Source organism: Balaenoptera musculus, chromosome 10 (genome assembly GCF_009873245.2).
Source record: "Balaenoptera musculus isolate JJ_BM4_2016_0621 chromosome 10, mBalMus1.pri.v3, whole genome shotgun sequence".
In the NCBI taxonomy this organism is placed as follows: Eukaryota; Metazoa; Chordata; class Mammalia; order Artiodactyla; family Balaenopteridae; genus Balaenoptera; species Balaenoptera musculus.
Window position 1 is genome coordinate 27,252,535 of NC_045794.1, and position 22,207 is coordinate 27,274,741.

General features: G+C 38.3%; 1 protein-coding gene across 5 annotated transcripts in view; it reads left to right on the forward strand.

Moving 5' to 3' along the window:
• The window catches only part of BICD1 (BICD cargo adaptor 1), a 207,936-nt gene that overhangs the window by 116,876 nt on the left and 68,853 nt on the right, over positions 1 to 22,207 (forward strand). For all 5 annotated transcript variants that reach the window (XM_036866753.1, XM_036866754.1, XM_036866752.1 and 2 more), the window contains exon 3: positions 19,752 to 19,904. In XM_036866753.1, coding sequence (XP_036722648.1) covers positions 19,752 to 19,904 — 153 coding nt within the window. The remainder of the gene's footprint in view (positions 1 to 19,751; positions 19,905 to 22,207) is intronic.

The window sequence follows — 22,207 nt, forward strand, 5'->3', positions numbered from 1 at the left end:
CATATATATATACGCACATACATATACATATTCATATACATATATGTGTGTGTGTGTGTCTATTGTAAGCAAGGCATGTAAGTTCAAGAGAGCAGAGATAGTCTTAGTTTGTTGTTGTTTACTATATCCCTAGCACTTATAATAGTGTCTGGCACATAATGGGCACTCCATGAGTAGTCGTTGAATGAATAAATACTAAACACAAGTCTTTGTCAATATGTGTGAGAAGTATATTCCTAGTTAGAGACTTGCCTTATCATTTACTTTATTGTAAGTGATACTTGGAAGAATAGAAGTATTAAATTTTAATGTAGTTAAATGTATCAGTCTTTTTCTCTACAAGTAAGCCATCTTTGTTTCTTATTTGAGAAATTCTCTGCTGCAAGGTCATAAATATATTCTAAATTTTCTTCTAGCCCATCTTTCCCCTATGGATCTGCAGTGACATCTCTGTTGTTTATTAAGTTTCAATATAAATGTGAGTCTGTTTCTAGGCTCTTTATTTTATTCCATTGTTGGTTTGTCTGTCCTATTCATTTATTTGTAAGTGCTGGACAGTTGATGTCATTGAGTAGGTAATAGACCAACCTGCTATGAGCATCTCTTTTCTGGATGGACTTCAGCTGTTGTAAATTGATTTTTTTAATCTGGACCAGTGGTTGTCAAACCTAGTGTGCATCACAATTGCTTGTTAAAACAGATCTCTGGGAGTTCCATGGTGGTCTAGTGGTTAGGATTCAGTGCTTTCACTGCCGTGGCTGGGTTCAATCCCTGGTTGGGGAACTAAGGTCCCACAAGCTGCGTGGTATGGCCAAAAAAAAAAAACCACCCAAAAAAACAGAAACAAAAAACCTAGATCGCTGGAGTTTCTGATTCAGTAGGCCTGTGGTGGAGCTTGAGAATTTGCATTTTTGACAAGTTCCCATGTGTTGTTGTTGCTGCTGGTTCTAGGACCACACTTTGAGAACCTCTGTTATAGATAATATGACTTCAAGGGAATTCCCTGACAGTCCAGTGGTTAGGACTCCACGCTTTCACTGCCAAGGGTGTGGGTTCAATCCCTAGTCGGGGAACTAAGATCCCGCAAGCTGTGCAGCCAAAAAAGAAAATAATAATATGACTTCAAGTGGTCATTATTTATTTCTTTTCCCCTAGAATTAATATGTCACTAGATTTAAATAGTAGTGTATATTAATATCGAACATCATGTTAGAAAGGCAGATTTATTTAAAACATAATATTGGAAATAGACATGAATACATAATATTTTGGACTTAAAGTAAATGTTGCTGTGATTTTTTTTTTAAGAAGTGTAAATATGAGTGCTGTCCTCCCAGACTTTGATAGTAGGAGTTGTTGGGGTTTTTTTTTTTACTGTAAATTATCTTCTTAGACTGAAAACATAGAGCATATTCCTCTTCAGACCTAAGTACTATATAGGAACTATAAGTTGAGTAATTTAACAGGATATTCTCCATATGCAAAAAATGACTAGTATCATTTTTACTAGTCTATACAGCTTTCTGATTTGATATTATCCAGAATGAAACAAATTATAGAGAAAACATATCAGCAAAGATAGGTAAATAGTTAGTACATCATTTTAGTATTTCTAACAGTTTTATAGATGAAATTTTAAATTCTCTGGATTTATAACACTTTAAACTTGCCTTCTGAATGTCACCATAAATCTGACGGCTGAGTCACTGGTTAGTAACTTATTAGGAACACATACTAAAATTATTTGCTTTGACTTTTTATAAATTTATTTATTTTATTTTTATTTATTTTTGGCTGCGTTGGGTCTTTGTTGCTGTGCGCGGGCTTTCTCTAGTTGCGGTGAGCGGGGGCTACTCGTCGTTGCGGTGCGCGGGCTTCTCATTGGGGTGGCTTCTCTTGTTGCGGAGCACGGGTTCTAGACGCACGGGCTTCAATAGTTGCAGCATGCAGGCTCAGTAGTTGTGGCACATGAGTTTAGTTGTTCTGTGGCATGTGGGATCTTCCTGGACCAGGGCTCGAACCCATGTCCCCTGCATTGGCAGGTGGATTCTTAACCACTGTGCCACCAGGGAAGCCCCTATTTGCTTTGATTTTTTTAAATGCTATTTAATTTTATGTTTGCTTAAAATTGACTTGTTTTAAGCCAGTCATATGGTGGGCCCCAGGCATATATTAAATTACAATTGTGATTGATCCAAAATATTATTTAGATTTATATCTTCAATTCACTAATGAAAGATATTAAAATAATGATGAATAAAACATATGGATAATTTAAAATAATACAATATATCTTCAAAATCTGAATATAAGTGATAACATATTTGTGTTATGGCTGATTCTTTACAAAAAGCAGTTCTGGTTTACTGAAAAATTCTTATTTTAAAAGTCTGTCAGTCTGATTATTTCTGGAGAATGTGAGCTTTACTGAAAGTATAAACTTTAATAGGAGTGGAATTAAATAACTAAGGTACCACCAAAGAATCAAAGATATCTCACACATACTTTGATTAATCAAATGGTGAGTGGGAACATATTTTATCTCACTATGTAACTCAGTGAAATGTTAAATAGGTAAAGCAAAGAAGGTAATTATCAGGAGTTTTTAGGTAAGATTAAAAATATATGAAACTCCAACAGAATACTCTTATGAAATATTCCCCCCACATACACACTGAGTTCATTTGGCTAATAGTGATTCTTAATATATATTTTATAATATTTCTTTGGCCTGGGCCCACAGACTAAATGCAGACATTTCTCAGTTAGTCATTTTCAGGTTTGTTGCCTAAGATGCTAATTGAAATTCAGGGCAGGGAAAAATACATCACTGGCTTTTGTGTATCTATGAAAGGTCTTCTTATTAGACTTTGTTCCATATAAAAGCTTCTCTTCTCTGCAAACTGAGAAGGACCCTGTGTGTGAAGTGTGTCCAGTCGTGTCTTCAAGAACAGTGTAGACACCAGTCGCTCACCAGCCGGAAGCCCTCATGCGCTCTCCTCAGCAGTGACCCCTGACCATCAGGTGCCAAAAGAAGATGCTCACTCATCTTCCAAAATTCTTTCCCAGGGCGGGGGGAAGGGAACCATCCTTTGAGCTCCTCTATGGGACTCTGAGTTTCATCCCCCAAACACGATTTTCTCCCTGAATTAGTGTCCTTTGAAACTTTGAGCCAAATAAGATAGTACTCAGAGCTTGAGGCTACGGCCCCTTAGTTCTCTGTTTCACAGTGCTCCCAGCCTCTTCCCGAGTTTAGAGGCCCAGAAAATGAGGAATTCATTTTGATTTGGAGAGAACTCTTCGTTTTCCCCTTGCACATTTTACTCTTTTTGTTTCAGTCTGTTTTCTTTGGCTTTCTGCCAGAAGCCAGGAGACAAAGCCAGGGTGTCAATGAAAAGAGCTCAGAATTAGGATCTGGGGTACCTGGGTCAAAGCCTAGAGCTATCATTTCCTACTTCTGTGACCTACCTCAATTTCCTTTATCTCTTTGGGCCTCAGTTTACTCATTATTATAGTAAAATATACACCACAAGTTCTTTTTATTTAACTATTTGTACCATATTTAATTACCAACAATTAATATTATATATTAGTTATATATAGTTGAATCATAGCATCCTTTTGCTGTCTTTTTTTATGCCCGAGAAATTTCTTTCCTATGTCTGATAAGTAACATGTAAGTGGCTAAAACAACTTTTATTAAAACATTAAATAATCAAGATTTCCCACTTCAATAGTACTATAATTGATTGAAAAATTCACTTTCAGTGATTGTAAAATAAGTAATGACAATAAAGCAGTAGTTATTTTCATGTAAGAGAGAAAAACCACAAGACTTAGAATCTACTTACCTTCACCTGCCAAGAAGGAAAAATGTTATTAAATATATTTATTCAATGTATGTATATCTTTCAGATATTTCAAATATAAACTGAATTTCTGCCAAGAGAGTAGTATTCAAATATTCCTTTTGTTTATCTTGCCTTATAGTATTTTATTTGGTTTTAGAAGTCTATCTGCAAAGATGCAGCTTGTAGAAAAATATTCTATTCCAAATGTTTCTTACTGCTACAGAGTATGTGAAGAAAATGCCTCAGAATATTCTCCTAGGAAGGCAAAAAAATTCTGATGCAGCTTGTAGCCTTGATACCTCTGTTTCCTTTCAGGACTGACTAGTATGATCTGCCTTCTGGTGACTGAGCAGCTCACTCTCATCTGAGTGTGCGGGGTGTGAGCGAGGGGGGCTGCACCTTGTCTTCTGTGTAGTGTCTTCCTGGATGGTTGCTGGAATTTATGATTATTGCACTCCACTCTCCTAGCCTCAATTTCTGTTTTTGTTTGCTCTTACTGAAGTTGGAGCAGTTACACAGGGTCAGATAATTGAAAGGACTCACAAGATTCCAAAGGGTATACTCTTATAAGACTTTGTAGGGGCAGAAAACTTTTTCCTTCTTCCTTTCTAGCTTCTTTGGCAGGTCTCATAATTAAATTGCATAAGACAGATTCACAGGGGAAAAATATAAGGGGACCCCATAAAATATGAGACTTCCCAGCGGCCAGGTAATCGAGACTTATGTACAATCCTGAGCTAAGAAGGAGGAAGTAGGGGGTCTGGAACTTCAAAGGAGAGGAAGACAATTCACAGAAGCTGAGAAGAGCAAATGTTTGGTAAACAAATGTTTGCCATGCCACGCACACAAGTCTTTCTGATATAAAAAGTTATATCTGGTAATAGCTCTCTTCCTGGTACAGGCCTCGGATCTAAATTCTTTTAGACAATTAAGAGGGAGGTAAAAAGCTCCTCCTAAGTCTGCTGGACCCCAATGTCTTCAGCTCAGAATAATCCACATGCCAAAATGGCATATGCTGGGGTGGCTTATTCTGCTGTCCCTCCAGCAGGAAGAGGAAACAAGCAGACAGAGGTCTGACAGTTCGAGACACAGCTCCAAGGCCCTTTCTTAATACCACCTGATGTGTCTTGTGTTCATGTTGTGAACAACTAAGATACATGCAAGATACCTGTTTTCAGGGAAGTTTACAGAAGAGTCTTTTATACCTGGCTGCTCTTATAGCTAAAATTAGACAATATAAACTGTGGAGCCAAGTACCAATCATCAACCTTTAGATTTTCTATAAATAATGTAGACAAACTAATAGAGTGTGTGTCAAGGGAGTTTCAGATTTAAGCAGCACATTGTAAGTCACTAGTTACTCCATTTCATCCTATCAGGGTCCAGGGTCAGTCACAGATGTCTGTGATCCCTGGAGATGAGCTAAGAATGACCTTTAACTACAGATTAACCCCAACCTTACACAATAGTCCATTTTCTTTGCTAGTATTGCTTCCCTCTCACCTGGACCTTATCACTTTTAAATTTCACTACCTAGGTTTTCACCTATCTCTCAAGTTATCACTCCTGCCATGCCAAAATTCCTTTCTCTAGGTTATTCTAAAGTTCAGTTTGCACTTATTTCAAAGCAAGGGGGAAAGCCAATACCAGGAAGATGTTGGTAAGGAGAGTTCTTTTTGAAACTTTAATGTAGATTGTAAAGGTAGAAAATTGATCACCTTTAATAATTACCTAAAAGATACATCTTGGAATTTCTTAGACTTTTAATATAATTGTTGAAATCAGAATGCCAGTCAACTTAAGATAGATCAATACTTCAGGGTTTGGAACTTACATTTTAATAAGCACATATACAACTGGATTCCTGTAGCATTAGTTAGCCTGTAGTACTCACAGATCGAGAATATCAAAAGCCTTCATAGGGGAAAGATTCTGGAAACAGTGTAATAGTCAGAGTAAAAGTTACCGCTTTGCCTTTGCAATGAGAGCTTTTACCTATGAAACTTAATAGGCAATGAGTGTTCAAAATGTGGGCACCTCTTGCTAATATTACATCATTATCTCCAGAATCAGTTCTGAGGAAATTTTGCAAGAAGTTATGTATTGAAAACAATAAAATAATTTATTTTTCAGAAATAGCACCCACTAACTTATTATACACTGGGGCAAATTTACTAAAGCATTTGTATTTCTATTCATTCCTCATTTCATAAAGAGAAGGAAACTATAATGTAAAGAGAGAATTTACAATAATCTTGAATGGATGGATGGCTACATCCATTCAAGCAATAATTCACTTTAATAAGCCATTTTTAAGGAAGCAGGGCTTAGTGGTTAAGAACATGTGTTCTAGATTGGACTCCTGACTCTGCGCTTATTCTTCTTTTTTTTTTTTTTTCTGTGCTTATTCTTGAACTTTGGGGAAATCATTATATAACCTACCCATGCCTCAGTTAGCCTAGCTGTAAAATGGGATTTTACAGCTCGTAGAATTGTCATGTGGGTTAAAAGGTTAAAAGAGTTTTATATTTCTAAAATGCTTAGAATGGTCTTGGTGCATTGTAAACATTATTTAAGTGCTTATTAAATAAATAAATTCTGGCTTGTAACTGAAGAATGCTATATGAGATACAGATTCTAGTGATATGTATGTGTATCACTAGACGTGGTGTATGTGATATATATGTATATATATATACCACATATACATCCACATATATAAATAAAATAATTTTGTTATGATTAGTCCATTATATAATTGTGTTAACCATGTTCATTTTCATGTGGGAATAAGTTGGCTCTATAGATAAAGTTTGAAAATAAGCAACATGTAAAGGAACTCTGAAAGTATACATAAGCTACTAAGAACAGTGGGTTGGGGGTTGAGGGGTGGGACAAGTTGGGAGTGAGATTTTTTACTCACTGCATATATTTTTATAATATCTGGCTCTGAAATCAGTATCTCCTCATCTTTTTTTTTTTTAATTTTTATTTATTTATTTTTGGCTGTACTGAGTCTTCATAGCTGCGTGGTCTTTCTCTAGCTGTGGCGAGTGGGGGCTACTCTTCACTGCAGTATGCGGTCTTCTCATTGCGTTGGCTTCTCTTGTTGCAGAGCATGTGCTCTAGAAACGCAGGCTTCGGTAGTTGTAGCACGTGGGCTCAGTAGTTGTGGCACACGGGCTCTAGAGCGCAGGCTCAGTAGTTGTGGTGCACGGGCTTAGTTGCTCCGCGGCATGTGGGATCTTCCCGGACCAGGGCTCGAACCTGTGTCCCCTGCGTTGGCAGGCGGATTCTTAACCACTGCGCCACCAGGGAAGCCCTCCTCATCTTAAATTATTCATATGATGAGCTAGAAGCATGTCTACATGTTGACTGTTTTTTCAAAGAATCTTCAAATGGTTAATGATAAAGAACATTCTGAAGGATCTCCAACACTGTCCTACAAAAGCTTTTTTTGTTTTGTTTTTCTTGTTGTTTTGTTTTTGTTTTTGTTTTTGTTTTTTGGCCACACCATGCGGCATGCGGGATCTTAGTCCCCTGCAGTGGAAGCGCGGAGTCTTAACCACTGGACTGCGAGGGAAGTCCCACAAAAGCTTTTAACTGACTTTTTAAAAACTACCTCTTAATGAGGATGTAGGAGGGCTCATTACAATTTACAAAGTGCTTTTAGAAATGTTTTCTCATTTATTTCTGACGACTCTGGAGTTGAGTAGAAAGCTATATTTCTGTTTTATTTTAAATTTTTATTTATTTATTTATTTTTTGGCCACGCCACGCGGCTTGGCGCAATCTTAGTTCCCTGACCAGAGGTTGAACCCGTACCCACTGCAGCGGAGTCCTAACCACTGGACTGCCAGGGAACTCCCTATTTTTCTGTTTTCAGAGGTGAGAAAACTGAAAGTCCTGGAAATTTTTTGGTGTAAGACAGCATTCAAATCCAGGTCCATGTCCAGAACTATTTTTACTCTAACACCCACCTCTTTGTAAAATAGCTGCTTCTCTGAAGCTGTTATTTTTTATACTATTCCATATATTGAAGAGTTAATTTGAGTAACTATATTCACTATTAGTTTAAGCTTTCTTTATTACCAATGTTTGGGCTAAAGTTTGTTTCCTGGATAATAAAGGTGTTTTGTAGTAATAAAAATAAACAACCAAGTCAGACCAGCCAGATATCCTGTAAAAGTTTCAGAAACTATCTGGATGAATAACCAGTCAGTCAGCCTCTACTATATGCACATACCTAAGGAATAAACAAAAATAGTGTCTCTAATGACCTTTAGTCCCTTAAGGGGTTAACTTGTATCTTCCAATCAAGTTATAAATTATATCAATACTCCCACTTTCTGTTCAGCCTTTTTTCCTCATGATACTTATCTCGCATTTTGTCATTTTCAATCCCTTCTCCTTTCTCATCCCTCTAAATTTTTCTTTATTTCAATGTTCACTTCCACTTTTAAAAAAATCACTTTAAGTGCATACCATTACTTCCATTTTTGATCACTTCTTTCCCTTTCATGGTATTTCTTCTCATTAAACATCTTTATATAGTGTGTTCCAATGGTGATAGGCAGTAAAGTTAATTATTATAATGAATGATTTTGAGACTGTTGATGCTGTTTATCTGTTGGGTTAGATCGTTCTTTACAGCAAGGTCACAATAAAGTCTGTGAAGCTGCGGTGAAAGGATATTTGCTAGAGATCGAACTATTTCTGGAATATTTGTCAACTCAGATGTTTACTGCACAATCTAGATTTCAAATCTATTTAATGTATTATCTAAATTTCCCTTTTCCCTTTTCCATTTCATAAATTATTATAGTAATTGTGTAATCAGGGCAGCATGGATATTCATAATTATAAGGAGATACTATCAGAAAAGAAAAATTGTCCTACCATCTTTAAATTTAAGAAAGAGAAATTTTAAAAAGAAAAATCAAGCAAGTAACCAAGGGGTAACTAGACTATTTTGGGAAATGGTCATGGTTTCCTGACTTCAAGTTTGATTATGGAAAGAAGAAAAGATTCCAGTATTTTATATCTGCAAAAGCTCATTCCAGAACAAATCAGTGTATTCAGGTTACAATACCCAGGTCACAAAGCCACACTTTCACTGATTAAAAAATAACTTCCAGTCCATTGAGTGAACTTTAAACGATCATACTACTTTGTGAAACATAATAACTCAGTTACTGGATCTGATATATGCTAGATACTGCCAGCACAATTTGCTTATTATCATGTGAAATACATTCATGCTGCAGCAAAACTGTCTATAGACTTTGCAAAACAAAGATATTTTATCAGCAATAACCAAACTATTAAAAATCTTACACATAGTCTCAAAAGACCACATACATGATTCCATTTATACGAAATGGACATGGATTTTTTTTTTTTTTTCCTGTGTCGAGCAGCTTGTGGGATTTGAGTTCCCTGACCAGAGATCGAACCTGTGCCCTGGGCAGTGAAAGCGCAGAGTCCTAACCACTGGGCCGCTAGGGAATTCCCTGTAATTTATTTTTGAGGTGATGAAAATGTTCTAAAATTGATTGTGACGATGGTCACAACTCTGTGACTACATTAAAAACTATTGAATTGTATGCTCTAAATGAGTGAATTTTAGGTATATGAATTATATCATAATAAAGTTGATACCAAAAAAAATTTTTACACAAAAAGTTTTCTGTAAAACACATGTTCCACCCAACTAAGATGCAACGTAAATGTTTATTAAGCTATTTTTTTACTTAGAATAAATCTTTATTATTTTAATGTCCTTTTTATACAAGTAAAAGAAGGAAAAAATGATAAATCAGGGTATAAGAAAATCAGTCATGTTATTGATTTTGTGCCATTTGTTTCAAATGTTTACAATACAAGGGCGGATTTTATGTTGCTGTCAAGATTTTGCTTATGAGAAATGTTTGAAATGAGGCATTGAAATGTGAACTGCTTGTGAAATGTCTGGTCCTTGATTTCTAATGGAGGCTGATATCCCATGGGAAAGGTGCTGATATTGCTTCAAATTCAGTCAAGGATAGTTAACCCTTCATGGTGCCGCTTTCTTCAGAACAAGATTTGCAGATACCTTCAAAGTGAGAATTACGGAGTCTTGCTTTCGTTATGGCTTTATTACTCTTGTATAGTCATTGCCAGTCAGGACCTGATCATCTTGTTTCACCCATTTTTATATCTATTCACTTCTTTGCTTTTAATTTTATGCCATTATTTAAATCTGATGATCCATTCAGCCCTCAGCAGTTGGAAGGGATCTGGAGTTGTGCTATAAAGAGCTTGGTGGTTTACCCCAGTCAACTGTACAGATACTATCATTTTCTACTGTCTCAGAGTAACATTTTCCAATGACTTGGTCTGTGGATTGATCAAAATGCTCCTTTTAAAAGGCAGAGATCTTGTAGTCAAAAAAATTTAGCAAATGCTGCATACCACGTCTTACTCTTACAAAGTCTCAATACACGCTAGCATATTAAGGGCTCTGAGAAGTCCAGCAGAAAAAAATACATGTGTAACTTTAACTTATATTTCCTAAACTTATGTTTGAGCAACTCCTGGTAACCCTGCACAGAACTAGCCTAATGCAGAGCTCACTATGGGCAATGCTGTCCTGAAGTGGTAATCCTCTCCTCCTTTATTACTCTTTCCCAGCCATGGCAAATCTCTTTTTATCCTTTTTCTCACTGAGCATGTTTGTTTTAAGCCACATTTCAAACTCACCTTGTTTATTTGTCCTAGCTATTTCCCAGTTATTAAGTCTGGATTGCACTTGGAGATGCTGCCTGTATGGTGCTCTGGATACCTCATTTTCTGCATCGATAGCTCTCCTGAAGACTGCGAAACCCATATGACTGCCTGATAGAGCAATCGGTCTTCCCTTATCATGATTTCGGAAGAAGATCCCAGTGTCCATCAGCTTATTATTGGCTGATAGCATGGAGACGTCACAGTGTTGATGTCCCTCATTAATTGTACCCATTCTTAAGAGAGAGAATATAACAAGTCGTGTCAGTCCTATAGTATATATCTATGTCTGTAGGAGATGTTTATCGAACCCTCTTCTTGGTACAAATTTCTACAGAGATGGGATAAACTATAAATATGCATAGAATGTGTGTCACCAAAAGGGTTTTTAAATAGTGGAGAATTTTACCTGGGGCCTGCTTTGCAGGTGTGCTTTTTTTTTTTTTTCCCCAGTCTATGAACATATATGAAATGTACCAATACACCTGTACTTCTTTGGCTATACCCAGCTAAGCTCATCCTTCAGAGACTTCCCAGCTTTCCTCACATTACCACCAGTCCAACTCATGCTGGAAATGATGAGTCTTAGCTGTGGGATACAACTACTGTGAGTGACGGGCTCCCCTGGATTCTGGGGTACTGTGGGGATGAATTCCTGACAACTAGTGAAGGACATCTGTTCCTTCTGACATCTAGTGAAGGAAAAATAGCCAGTATCCAGCAAACAAATAAATCAAATAGTGATAAACACTTTTCAGACCATTAAAACTGGGTTATGTGAGTGTGACTGGGCAGCTACTTTAGACTGGTCAGGGAAAGCTTCTTGTGGAGATGACACTTAAGTTGAGAGCCTAATGAAGAGACAGACAATGTGAACAAGGAGAAGGAAATCCAAGCAGAAGAGACAGCTGGTGCAAGAACTCTAAAGCAGGACCCAGCTTGAGATGGTTAAAGAACCAGAAGTTCGGGGATCGGGGGCATGATGTGTCCTTGGGAGAAAGATGCAGGATGAGCACTTTATGTGAGGCAAGAGTCAGGTCCCATAGGGTTCTGTTAGCCCTGGTGGGGATTCGAGAGTCATCAGCATATCGGTGGTATATTTAAAGCTAGAGGCTTGGATGAGGTTGCCTTTGGAGAGTAGCCAGAAAAGGGAGGGGCTTAGTATAGATTTGGAACACTTGACAGTAGAGGTTGAGCTGAGAAGGAGGGGAACAAGTCAGAAGGGACTGCAAAGAAGTAGCCAGTGAGGTTAGAGTTTAGATGTCTGGAAAGCCAATAGGAGAAAAAGAGTTTCAAAAAGGAGGGAGTGGTAAACGCTGTTGAAGAAGTGGGGTAAGAGGATGGAACTTCCCTGGTGGTCCAGTGGCTGAGACTCCGAGCTCTCAATGCAGGGGGCCCCGGTTCAATCCCTGGTCAGGGAACCAGATCACACATGCCGCAACTGAAAGATCCTGCATGCTGCAATGAAGATCCCGCGTGCCGCAACTAAGACCTGGCAAGGCCAAATATATAAATAAATATTAAGAAAAAAAAAAAGAAGTGGAGTAAGAGGAAAACACAGGTGTGGCCACCAAATCCAGTGGCAACAATGCAAGTCATTGATGACTTTGACAAGGGCAGGTTCAGTGTTTATTGGAATGGATTGAGAAAGGGCGATCATAACTGTAGAAACAAATATGGATGTAAAGGTCAAGTTTTGTTTTAAGACTGGATTTACTATCTTTAAACTGTATAAAGAGGCTTCCCTGGTGGCGCAGTGGTTGAGAGTCTGCCTGCCAATGCAGGGGACGTGAGTTCGAGCCCTGGTCTGGAAGATCCCACATGCCGCGGAGCAACTGGGCCCGTGAGCCACAATTACTGAGCATGCGCGTCTGGAGCCTGTGCTCCGCAACAGGAGAGGCCGCGATAGTGAGAGGCCCGCGCACCGCGATGAAGAGTGGCCCCCGCTTGCCACAACTAGAGAAAGCCCTCGCACAGAAACGAAGATCCAACACAGCCATAAATAAATAAATAAATAAATAAAATTTTAAAAAAAAACTGTATAAAGTATTGATTGATTAGAAGAAAGTAACGGGAATGGGAATAGGAGCCATACCTCCTTCTGCTCCACCCCCACCCCAAGTAAATATGAGGCAAGATTCTCAGGGAGAGAAGAAGAGACTGATAGTATGAAGAAAGAAGTAGGAAACTTAACTACACTGTGGATATACGGTATGATCACTAGACAGTGCCAAAGGCCTGTTTGAGATTCAGGACTTCACCACTCCTATTAGGCACCATTCTGATCCACATAACAACACCTGGAGATTATTCCCCTGACAGGAAAAGAAACAGGCATGGAGAATTAGTAACTTTGGCCAGAGTTACTAAGTGTTGGAGTAGGGGTTTGAGTCCAGGGAAGTTTGGTTCCGAGTCTGGACTCTTCACCACTACATTCCACTACCTCTTTGTGAGTTGTAATTGAAACCATGTGGCATAGATTTGTATTTTCTCCAGTTCTGTTTAGCTTTGGGCATAACAAGGCAGAAAGTTAGGCTCTATGATGTGTTTGCAAGACAGTAAGTATGTGATGATAGTATTGGGTTGGCCGAAAAGTTCGTTTGGGTTCTCCATAAGATTTTACAGAAAACCTGAACACACTTTTTGGCCAACCCAGTAGAATCAAACCTGGGTAAGGAGGGAAGTGAAAACCCAGGGTTGCAGATAATGAGCAAGTTGGAGATTGAAGGATAGCAAACCTTGATGAGGTGGAAGAATGGCTGGGTTGGGAGAACTGGAGATGATTTGGAAGAATAGGAGGTAAGTTATTGGTAATGTGGGTTAGAGAGTAGATCACCTGAGTTGAGGACGCTGAGGACCTGAGAGGTCAGGCAAGAACTATGGTCCACTCCTCTCACCAGCAAGAGAAGAGTTGATCTTTGGCCAAAAGAAGGAAAATAAATACTATGGTCTTAAAGTGCCAGAACTGGCCAGCAGTGGCAACTCTCTAGGAGAGAAGTGAGAAAGTCAGTACTGCATACCCCATCCTTTCCCTTCTCCATCTGTCTTCCTTCACTCCATTCACAGATCCAGAAATTCCTGGTTTGACTATCCAAATTAACACTACCTGTAATTATTAATAAGACACATCTTTAACTCTCACATTAACTTTATTGTAAAATTTCTTCCTTTCTTACAACTCCATTTTGATACTTTTATCCTTATTAGGCCATTGTTTTTTGCTCTTCATCTTCTTTTTTTTTTTTTTCATTTATTATTACATCAATCAGTGACTAAGTCCTGTTCATCCTGAGATGTCCCTCAAAATTCCTCATCCTTTTCCTCAAGTTAGGGGGCTGCTTAGCTTGTTCTCTGTCCACCCTCCCAACTCTCAGAGTGACTTTTCAAAACATAGGTCTGATTACATGGCTACTTTGTTTAAAAGACTTTGATGGTTCCCAAATTCCTTTTTTAATGTAGAATTTCCTGCAAATCTATCTCAAGTTACTTTGCTCCAGCCACACCCAACTGCACTGTTTCCTAAACCACAGCCTGGTTAAGAACTTGAAAGCTTCCAAGCACTGTAAATATTTTGGTTCCTCCTACTACCTCATAGGTTAACCACACTAGACTGTAATTTAACATTTTATTTTATGAAATAACACCAAATGTAGACATAAGCTGAAAATAATTGGCTATTTTCTAGAATTTTCTGAATTTCTCTCTTCTCTTTCTCTCTCTCTCAGTGCTCCAGCTTCACTGGTGCCCTAAGGAAATGCTCAGTCTGGCTATTGGCTATTTTAGCATTGACCTCAAACAAATAGAACTCTCCTTTTGTTCAAAAGTTTAACCTCTGGCTGGAAAGTCCATCCACCTCTTTACCCATTTAGTCAACTCTACCTGTCCTTCAAGGTTCTACTCAAATGTTACTTACTTTATAAAGCTTTTCCTGACTCACCCAGGAGTAATTAGCAATAGTAATAATTACTCAGCCTTTATTTTAGGTGTGAACCTCTCTCTGTAAGAGCATGTGTTCCACTGTGTTACAGAAATTATCTGTGTGTCTGGCATCTCTGCTCATTTCCTCATGTTATATCATTAAATTCTCACAATTACCATATAATGTTAACTATTAGGATCCCCATTTTACAGATGAGTAAGCTGTGGGCAGGGACCTGTCATCCAGCTCACACAAGTTATTAGTAAAATCTAATATGACAATGAATATAATTAAGTTATAAAAGGCTAAGCGCTGTATAACTGGAAGGCACTATATTATTTTCTATACTTTAGTCTTTGTGTGGTAATAAGTGCTTATATTTTCTTACTTCTGGCCAATAGTAGAGGGAATTTATTATTCCCACATAAAGAAATCCTCTTAGGACTTCCCTGGTGGCACAGTGGTTAAGAATCCGCCTGCCAATGCAGGGAACACGGGTTCAAGCCCTGGTCCAGGAAGATCCCACATGCCGCGAAGCAACTAAGCCCGTGCGCCACAATTACTGAGCCTGCGCTCTAGAGCCCGCGAGCCACAACTACTGAAGCCCGCGGCGCCTGGAGCCCGTGCTCTGCAACAAGAGAAGCCACCGCAATGTGAAGCCCACACATTGCAACGAAGAGTAGACCCCGCTCGCCGCAGCTAGAGAAAGCCCGTGTGCAGCAACAAAGACCCAACACAGCAATAATAAAATATAAAATGAATAAATAAATCTTTAAAAATAAAAAAAGAAATCCTCTTAATGTTTTTTAAAAATATTTATTTATTTATTTATTTATTTCGCTGTGCCGGGTCTTAGTTGCAGCAAGTGGGATCTTCGTTGCGGCATGCAGGATCTAGTTCCCTGGTCAAGGGGTCAAACCCAGGACCCCTGAATTGGGAGTGTGCAGTCTTAACCACTGGACCACCAGAGAAGTTGCCTCTTAATGTTAATTAAAATAAAACTCTCAGAATGCTGCTATACTCAAGTGCAATGCAAACTGTGAGGATAGTCTACCCCAAACATTTCAGGGAATCCTCTGTCCTCTGAGGAGAAGCTGGGGCGCAGGTCTCTGGAGGCGAAAGGCTAGAGTATCTCCTGGTTGTGCCATTTTCTCCCCTTTCTCTCATGCTTTATTTTTCTCACTCTCATTATTCTTGGTGGGGGTTTTTAATAGAGCTCAGCGCCATCTTATCCCAGAAAGAAAAAAATTGTCAGAGATAAATGTATGATGAGTATGCAAAAAACAAAAATAGAAATTTAAAAAATTTATTATGGAAGCAAAGAACACTGCCCATAAAATTTAATCTTTGGCAGTTCAAAAATAAACATGGGTTTCGGACTTCCTTGGTGGCGCAGTGGTTAAGAATCCACCTGCCAATGCAGGGGACACGGGTTCGAGTCCTGGTCTCTGAAGATCCCACATGCCGCGGAGCAACTAAGCCCGTGCGTCACAACTACTGAGCCTGCGCTCTAGAGCCCGCGAGCCACAGCTACTGAGCCCACGTGCCACAACTACTGAAGCCCGCATGCCTAGAGCCCGTGCTCTGCAACAAGAGAAGCCACCGCAATGAGAAGCCTGCGCAGCGCAAGGAAGAGTAGGCCCGCTCGCCACAACTGGAGAAAGCCAGCGCGCAGCAACAAAGACCCAATGCAGCCAAAAATATAAATAAATAAATAAATAAAATTTTTGAAAATGCTTTAAAAAAAAGGGGGTTTCTAACAAAATAAATGAGACCAGTTTTCTTCCCCTGGGTCTTATGTCTGTTTTATTGCTAGAGAGTCTTTCAACTTAACCTGTCTCCACACCAATCTCTTCCTTTTCCTTAATTAACGTCAGAAGTTTTCGTTAGCTATTTTATGATTTATTTGCTGGTGATCCTCATTAGCTCTGCCATGGTCTTAAATTTGTCCTGACATTTACTATCTTACTATATAAGGTTTTATGATTAATTCTGAGTGTATACGAACAAGGTTTGTAGTCATTAACATTTTTTACATTGTATATATTCACATTTTATAGAATCTCTTATATCTTAACGTTTTTGTTTATAATTTTACATAAATGACTGGCATCCAATTTATTAGCTTCCTCATATGTTCATGCATATAAACAAGGAAAACTAAATAACTATACATCACCCATTCAGTTAATGGTAGACCTTTAAGAAACAGAAAAATATTACACTCTACTATTTTTCATTGTACACTTATTGAACACATATGCAAAGTATTGTCCAAGGAGCAGGGAATAAAGTAATGTTTCTGCCTCTAAATAGCTTGACAGTATATTGAAGAACTGTAATAAGTCCAGTCATTTCACAGATTTAGGTATGTTTATTTCAAACTGTGTTGTTCTCCCTTTGTTCCTCACTCTAACAACACAGACAAAAAGCCATAATCCCTACAATAAATTTTTACGATGATTTTTTTTAGATTTTGTGTTTAGCCATTTGTATACCTGTTTTGTTATTCATTCCATGGTTACGAGGGCCTAAAATATGACAGGTATTAGGGACCCATAGGCAAACACTACAGTAAAGGTTCATTATATTCAGATGGAAAAGGAAATTTAATACATGTAAAAAGTGTAAAAGGTAAATAAATTACTAATTTCAAGTAATGTTTAGTGCTATTTTTCAACAGTTGTTTTCTGAGTATCTACTCTATGCTAAAATTCTGATCTATGAAGGAAATCATATAGGATGATGGGAGACTGAAGGGCAGGGGTTGGGGAGCTGTCTTATATTAGCTGTTCAGAAAAGGCCTCTCTGAGGAGATGACATTTGAACTGAGACCTAAATGACAAATAGAAGCAGAAGAGTTTCCTAACTTGGGTCCTGGGAGTCTGTGGATAGAATTCAGGAAGCCTGTAACCTTGGAGGGAAAAATAATTACATCTCCATTCTCTCTAAACTCAGACTAAAAATTTAGCATTTTCTTCCATTTGAATGTAGGCCACAAACTTCAGTAGCATTAGCAGCACCTGTTACTTTGTGATCAGTATTTTCATATCACATCGAAGTTCTTGCAGGATCTTGAAATATCATCATTTCTTTGAAATTATGGTATTTCTTAAATCTGCCACTAGATCTGAGTATACATTCTGCTAATAAAGAAGCACATGTATTACTGTATCAGTTACATGTTACTGTGTAGCAAATCACCCCAAATTTAAGGACTTAAAATAATACCCCATGATTCTGTGAGTCAGCTATTTGAGCTCTACTCAGCTGGGCAGTTCTTACAAACTAACATGGGGTCACTCATGTGGCAGCCATCATCTGGCAGCTCAACTGAGCCAAAGAGTTCAAGATGTTTTACTCCCCTGCCTGGCAGCTGGTGCTGACTATGGGCTGGGCCACGTGCTCCAGCAGGCTAGCCTGGGCTTCTTCACATGGTGGCAGTGTTCCAAGAGAGAAAGAACAAGAGCTACAAGGCCTCTTATTTACTTATTTATTTAGCTGTGCCATGTCTTAGTTGTGGCATGTGGGATCTTTTAGTTGCGGCATGCGGGATCTAGTTCCCTGACCAGGGATCAAACCCAGGCCCTCTGCATTGGGAGTGCGGAGTCTTAACCACTGGACCATCAGGGAAGTCCCTACAAGGCCTTCCTAAAGGAAGGCCTTTAGCCTTCCAAGCTAAAGCTTCCACTGCATTTTGTGGGTCAAAGCAAGTCAGAGAGGCCAGTTCAGGGTTGACTTCAGACTCCACCACGTGTGGCCACAGGGAAATGTGATTAATTGGGGGCCACTACCATAATAATCTACCTGATTACCATATCATAATTTTGTAAAATATTATATTAACTTAATTTGAACATAATCAGTGTCCTTTGTAATCTTCTCTTTTACACTGTAAGGGAGGAAAATTTCCTTCTACCCTCTTGGGTTCTGTGACTGGGATGAAGAATTAAACTGACATTAAACAGATTAATAAGAAAAAAAGCATACAAATTTATTTAATTTTTTTACAAGTACATGGGAGTCTTCAAAAGGAAAATGAAGACCAGAAGTCATTAGGCCCAAAAGCTTGTATACCTTTTTACACAAAGAAGGATAAATTGTGGGGATGTGACAGGACAAAGGAGCTTGGGCTAGGGGCCGTATATTGTGGAACAGTGACTAGGAACTAAATGGGGGAAACTAATGGAAGATCATTTTAGGAGGTGTGTTTGTACAGGTCCATTTCAGCATCGATTCCCAGTCTCTGGTGATAAGAACATTCTCTTCCTGGTATAGGAAGGGCACTTTTCTCAGGGGAAATTTCATGTCCTGCTTTTAGGTAGAAAGGGGGAGGGCAGAGAGCCCTTCTTGCATCTGCTGTTTCTCAAGTGCCTTCAGCTCAAAATAATCAATATACCAAAGTGGCATATGTTGGCATGGGAGGTTCTGAACTCTTTCAGTGCCCTTTAAAATATTCTGAGAAGAGCTCCATCGGCTTCACCATGTTGTCAAAGAGAGTCATGGCGCAGATGAGGCTAAGAACCCTTGATCTGGAGACAGGGAGTTGGGGAGGGGGAGTGAAAAAGCCTGAAGGCAGGAATGAGCGGCCAAGTCCAACGTGGTAGGGGGCAGAAGGAAGCTTCTGTGGCTGAAGTCAGGTGACTGAGGCCAGAGTGTCTGGACCAAGCCAGGATTAGACCACGTGGCTTAGTTGGAAGGTTTTGAAACTTGCAGAGGGATCCCCCGGAGTCTGGAAAGTTGGTATTGTATGCATACTAATCTATAACTTTCTTTTATATTTCATAATGTATTGTGGCTCTCTTTACATTTTAGTACATAAAGCTCCTCCTCATTCCTTTCTTCTCATTCTTTTAAATAATTTTATAATGCTTCACTAAAGAATGTATGATAATTTATTTCATTGTTCCCCCATTAGCAAACATTTAGACTGTTTCCAATTCTTTGTGTAAATATACATGAATTTATTTTTCTTTTTTATTTACCTCTAAGAAAATATGCTTAAGAATGATTTTTAGTTGTAGAATTGCTGGGTCATGTGTATGTGCTTTTAAAGTTTGACAGATACCATTAAATTCTTATTCAAAAAAAGGTGGTACCGATTTACACTCCATGAGATGTTTTTATTATTATTTTTAGCTACCAAGACTTTATCTACACTTCATAAAATCTAGAATAAGAAAGTTTTGTATTTACTGTTTATTCTCTTGTTTCAGAACAATGAGATGGTGGAGCTACAAAGAATACGGATGAAGGATGAAATCCGAGAATATAAATTCCGAGAGGCCCGCCTCCTTCAGGACTATACTGAACTAGAAGAGGAAAACATCACGCTGCAGAAACTGGTGTCCACATTAAAGCAGAACCAGGTGAGGTTTAAGAAGATTTTTGGTTACACTCCATATGGATCTACACCTTCTGACCATTAAGGTTAAATCTTCTCTTTATTTATCAGGAAAGAAACTGTCGAAATTTGCCTCAGTCTCCCAACATTAATTATATGCTGAAATTTCCCAACCCTCCTATTTCAGCTAAATTTAAAGGCAAACCTAGAAGTAGTATAATTACCAAAAAGCTTTATTGGATAAGAAAAATCTTATTTTATACTTTAGCTCTATGTTAATTTATTTCTGGAGTAAGTTAAATGTATTGTAATAAGTTTAACTGGCTGACTTCTCATTAAAGTCTGGGTTTATAAGCTTGTTTTGTAATACAAGCTTAAGGTTTCCCTGCAATCTCTATCAATCTCTCTCTCTCTCTCTCTCTCTGTAAACTGCTTTCAAATCATACAAGGAAGGGGATTATGAAATATAAATCAGTACAAACATTATAAGAAAAAAAAAAGGCCTGATTTTTTTATTCTGCTGTAAGCTGACTAAAAAGATTGCATGCGTACATTTAAATAATTTTGTGGGTAATGAGACTTAGATAGCTTAATTGCTGAATTTTCCTGATCAGTTTGCATTGTGGTTTGTTATAGTTGTTAGTAATAGCATTCTTGAATCTGTATTTTTGGTAGAATTTATTTATGAATAAAATTCATAGGTAGTTAAGCAAAGGTGGACTGGATTTCAAGGTCTTTTCAAAAGTAATTCCTCAACCACAACCCTATTCTGGTCTCAAAGCTGTTATAACCTCTCAGATCAGGTCATCAAACTGTGCCAGGCACTGTGCTAGGCTACAGAGGCACCAGAATCCAGAGGGTAGGATTCTTGCCCTCCGTCAACTTAGAGGGCAGCCCAGTTGTATGCTTCCACTTCTCTCCCTTCCCAAGTTGGTATCTCCTTCCAGGAACTGTTTCAGTCAGCCCTTCATATCTATGCGTTCTGTGTTTGTAGTTTCAACCAACCACAGACTGAAAATATTCTAAAAAAAGAAAAGAAATTCCAGAAAATTCCAAAAAACAAAACTTGAATTTGCCTCACACTGGCAGGTACATAGCATTTACACTGTATTAGGTATCATAAGTAATCTAGAGATGATTTAAAGATGAGCCAATGTGTGTGGTTATATACAAATGCTATGACCACTTTATCTAAGGGTTTTGAGCATCCACAGATTTTGGTGTCTGCGGGGGGCTCCTGGAACCAATACCCCACAGAGACTGAGGGATGACTGTGTGGTTTTGATAGATATAAAGATGAAAAGGGGAAAGGAAAAATCCAGAAGAAAATTGACACAATTGAAATTTTATTTCTGATCATTGCCACTTCTCCCCAGCTTTGGAGTGCTGGGGAGCAAAATGTCTACTAAGGAGTGCAGGGGGTGGTTCCAGACCATTAAAAAAGGGTTATCTGGATATCCCATGTGTTTTTATCTCATTCCTTCCCCTTTAAGCACTGAATCACTGTGTGTGCTGAGGGCTGGCAGTACCATGAGACCCCAGGTCTTGATTTGTCTGGGGACAATGAGCTCACAGTGGGGAAAATTAGAAGATTTTTTTAAAATATATGTTTCCTAGAAATAAGAAGGGTATTTTTTGTTGTTTATTTTTTTGGTCGTTGATGAAGAATGTAGAAGACTTGAAGCAAGTTTATGTGATGTGCAAACATCTAAAGTGGTCATTTCTCCCGATTCCTACAGGTCCTCATTGCTCTCTGCACAGGCAGGGGTGCAGAGAGCATCCATCTACCCTGTAGGGTTTCCCATCACTGCATGTGGTAGACTAATTTACTCAGGAGGTTAATTTAGGCCAGTATTAAGTATTCTTGAAAGACTGCCAAGGTATCCTGTGAGTATTCATTAGCCCAGATGCCATTTCTGTGGGAATTTGTACTACTAGTCTGGCTGATTACTGTTTACAGTTTATCCATACCCTCCCACCAGTAATTGAAACATGGAAATCAAATGCTTAACTCAGAAGTTTGAAAAAACAAACAGAAAAATGTATACATCTTTTAAATTTTATTTTCTAGATGTAATATGGTAATTTTCCCAATTATGTGTCTAATTAATTAATTTGAAGTCATTTTCCTTACAAAGGGCCATTCTGGTTTATTTCCTAACAAATGGGTGCACTGTAGTGTCACAAGTCTCTCCCAATTAAGGAAATGCTGGGGTTTGTTTTTTGTTTTTGTTTTTTTCTTACTATTGGCCTTTATTTACAGGATTTAGCATATATCATAAACTCTCTTTCTAATTAATGAAGTATTAAATATAATACTTTACATAT